The sequence below is a fragment of the Arachis stenosperma genome, chromosome 10 (genome assembly GCF_014773155.1).
Source record: "Arachis stenosperma cultivar V10309 chromosome 10, arast.V10309.gnm1.PFL2, whole genome shotgun sequence".
Taxonomy (NCBI): domain Eukaryota; kingdom Viridiplantae; phylum Streptophyta; class Magnoliopsida; order Fabales; family Fabaceae; genus Arachis; species Arachis stenosperma.
Genome location: NC_080386.1, coordinates 92,962,352 through 92,965,114, shown reverse-complemented (window position 1 = coordinate 92,965,114; position 2,763 = coordinate 92,962,352). Strand labels below are relative to the sequence as shown.

General features: G+C 38.1%; 1 protein-coding gene across 1 annotated transcript; it reads right to left on the bottom strand.

Moving 5' to 3' along the window:
- Nucleotides 1–202: 202 nt before the first annotated feature.
- LOC130954373 (UNC93-like protein 1) lies at nt 203–2,397 on the bottom strand. Its single transcript, XM_057881111.1, has 2 exons — nt 1,056–2,397; nt 203–807 (listed from the first exon to the last, which is right to left on the bottom strand). Exons 1-2 carry the CDS (start codon nt 2,210–2,212, stop codon nt 555–557), a joined length of 1,410 nt encoding a protein of 469 aa, XP_057737094.1. The 5' UTR covers nt 2,213–2,397; the 3' UTR covers nt 203–554.
- Between the last annotated feature and the right edge of the window lie 366 nt (nt 2,398–2,763).

Genomic DNA, 2,763 nt, shown 5'->3' with positions numbered 1-2,763 from the left:
GCTAAAAAAAGTGTTTGGATGAATTTCTTCACAAATTGATGAAGTATTGCAAAATAGTAGGAATTGTGAATCATTTAAAGATAAATTAGGACTACATCACATCACAGTTGCATTGGATCAGACAAAATTAGTAATTCCACTAACGACAACAATTTATAGTTTACCAAAGTGTGAAAAGATCAATTCCACTAACACCAATATATCAAGGAAAATATATACTTCACTATTCAACACACGTTGACACTGATGCCTAACCAATACATAGATATACGTTTTCAAACTCCATAAGAAGCAAAAGAAAATTCAGAACTTAATTAATGGGACCAATATCCAATCCATACTTTTGTTCCCTTTTCCTTGTCTTTTACTTACCACATCAAAACAATTGAGTTCACAATCTTCGGACTTTTCGGATGTGATCGTGTGAACTTTGAAAGTGGAAACAAATTAATTCCTTTTTCTTTCTTCTGCCTTTTAATATTGAAAAGTAAATGACAAACAAAGAGATGACAAAGACTAGTTGATTTTGCCATTAGAAAGGTGTGTATTGTTTGTTATTTGGCATCGGAGCCATTATTGTTATTATCAGCCGATGAAGGAGCAACTTGTTTCACAGGCTCTTCTACTACTACTTCACCCTTGTCTTCTTTCACAGCCATCAACACCAAAACCAATAACATTGGATAACTTATTGTTGTTAGTATCCAATTCACAGTCAACTGAGCTTTAGAGGACACATTATGGTTATCAATTTGCCAAGCAACTGCTGCTCCTGCACTTTGAATACCTTTGTAGAACCCAGTATACCTGTGAATTAATGTAACCAATCCCACAATTAATTAACATCAATTTTCTTAAAAAATATCGAAACTTTCACGTTTTCGATTTATTTAATTTTATCCTTAATGATTTGGACGGAGTTAATTCCGTTTTAGATGGAGTTAAGAATAATTTTGACACAAATAAAAAATGTTAAGAACAAAATGATTAAAATTAAAGGTTACCTGCTAAGAAAGAATTAATAGAACGAAAAAAAGATGAATGCGTTGAATTACCTGCTAAGAATCTCAGAATCATTAGCAAGGGCACCAATAACCCAATAGACCATACTCTGAAACATGGAATCGAGCAAACCAAAGCTAAAATACAAGACAAAGGGCCCTGCAAATGAATGACCAGAGTCCTTGAAATCCAAGATCTTTGGTGGAGTCTTGATCTGATTAGCAAGCGCACCAGCCCAAATCCCGGTACCAAGAACAGAAACCACAAGAATCCCCACCAAACCCCTCTTCCTTCTGCTCTTAAAACTGAAATCCATAACATAACCAATCCCAACAGAACCCAACATCTGCGCCCCCCAATAGAACACATTGTTCAACCCTCTTGTCCTCAAAGTGAACATGGTCTTGTTCACATGGTTGAACTGATACGTGTAAAAGAAATTACTACACCAAGAAGCAGGAACCATGAGAAGCATCTTCCAGTTATAAAACAATTTAGCAATCTCTATAGCCTCCGTTCCAACGTTTGAGTACAACATGTTAGTGCACCGAGTTCCGTCGTCGCGAATAACCTTCCTGGCCGGCAAGATCGCCAGCGAAAGAACTGTTCCCACTGACATAAACGCCATGAAACCTATATACGTTCCGTCGTTAACCGAAACTGCGTCATCTTTGCGATGGTAGTTCAAGATGAAAGGGATTAGGCCACCTATAACACCACCCATGTTGAAGATGCTCCAGAAGATGGAGATGTAGGTTCCTTTTCGATTCACCGGAGGGTAAGAGGTCATGATGGCGCCTTCTGCAGCCCATAGAAGCCCGGCTCCGACGCCGAGAATGGCGCCGGAGATTATGGCGAAAGCTTGGTGCTGGTAGTGGTTGTAGTAGAGGAAGGAACCGGCGTAGAGGACGTAGGTGGAGCAACCTGCGAAGAGTGTGAGGTGTGGTCCCAGGAGGTTGTAGATGCCGCCGCCGAGAATGCCGAAGATGGCGAAGGTGGTGTAAAGTGCGGTTAGGGAGTTGTTAGAGGCGGTTGAGTTGACTTGGCCGCCACCACCCATGCCGGAAAGTGCGTTGAACATTCCGGGGCAGCAGAAGCAGACTAGGCCAATAAGGATGACCTGAACCAACGGTGAATTGTACCTGAACAGTGATGATGAAGGAGGGATCTGAGTCCCAGATTCTTGATTTCCATTGGAATCTGAACCCATTTGATAATCAACTCAACACTTTCTTTAATTGTGTCAAAGGTTGAGACTCGAGTGTGTTTGTGAGAAGGAATTGTGTTATTTAAGGAGAAAGAGTAACGGCGAAGCTTGGAGTGTTGCCGTTTATAATATGACAAACTAACCCAGTTTTCATGGATGCTTTCCGTTCTGGTTGTGACTCTCGGTTTGAATTTAATAGCAGAATGAGCTTAGGTGATTACGCAAGCACTGGGTGAAAATGAAGGTCAATTTGTTCGGTTTTGGTGAAGATTTTCAGTTTTTTTTAGGTGCCTACTCAAATGAAAATGCTAAAAACATCTTCTAATAAAAATTCTTGTGTTAAAAGTATATTTTGTTTATTTAGATATACTTTAAAAAAAATAACATTTTTGTAACACATCAAAATTAAACCATAAAATTCATGATTTAATGATAAAAAAAAAACATCTTTATATGAAAACAATTATAAAATCTTCATAGTAATATCAACCTTTTTTTAAATTATCATATATACTCTTTTTCATAGGATTTTTTCTGGAATAAAATTAAAAAAT

What these genes read in the sequence shown, in the direction of transcription:
- LOC130954373 (XM_057881111.1), bottom strand. Translation starts at nt 2,212, where the DNA reads ATGGGTTCAGATTCCAATGGAAATCAAGAATCTGGGACTCAGATCCCT. An exon ending in GATTCTGAGATTCTTAGCAG is followed by an intron (nt 808 to 1,055) that starts GTAATTCAACGC and finishes ATTAATTCACAG; the next exon opens with GTATACTGGGTTCTACAAAG.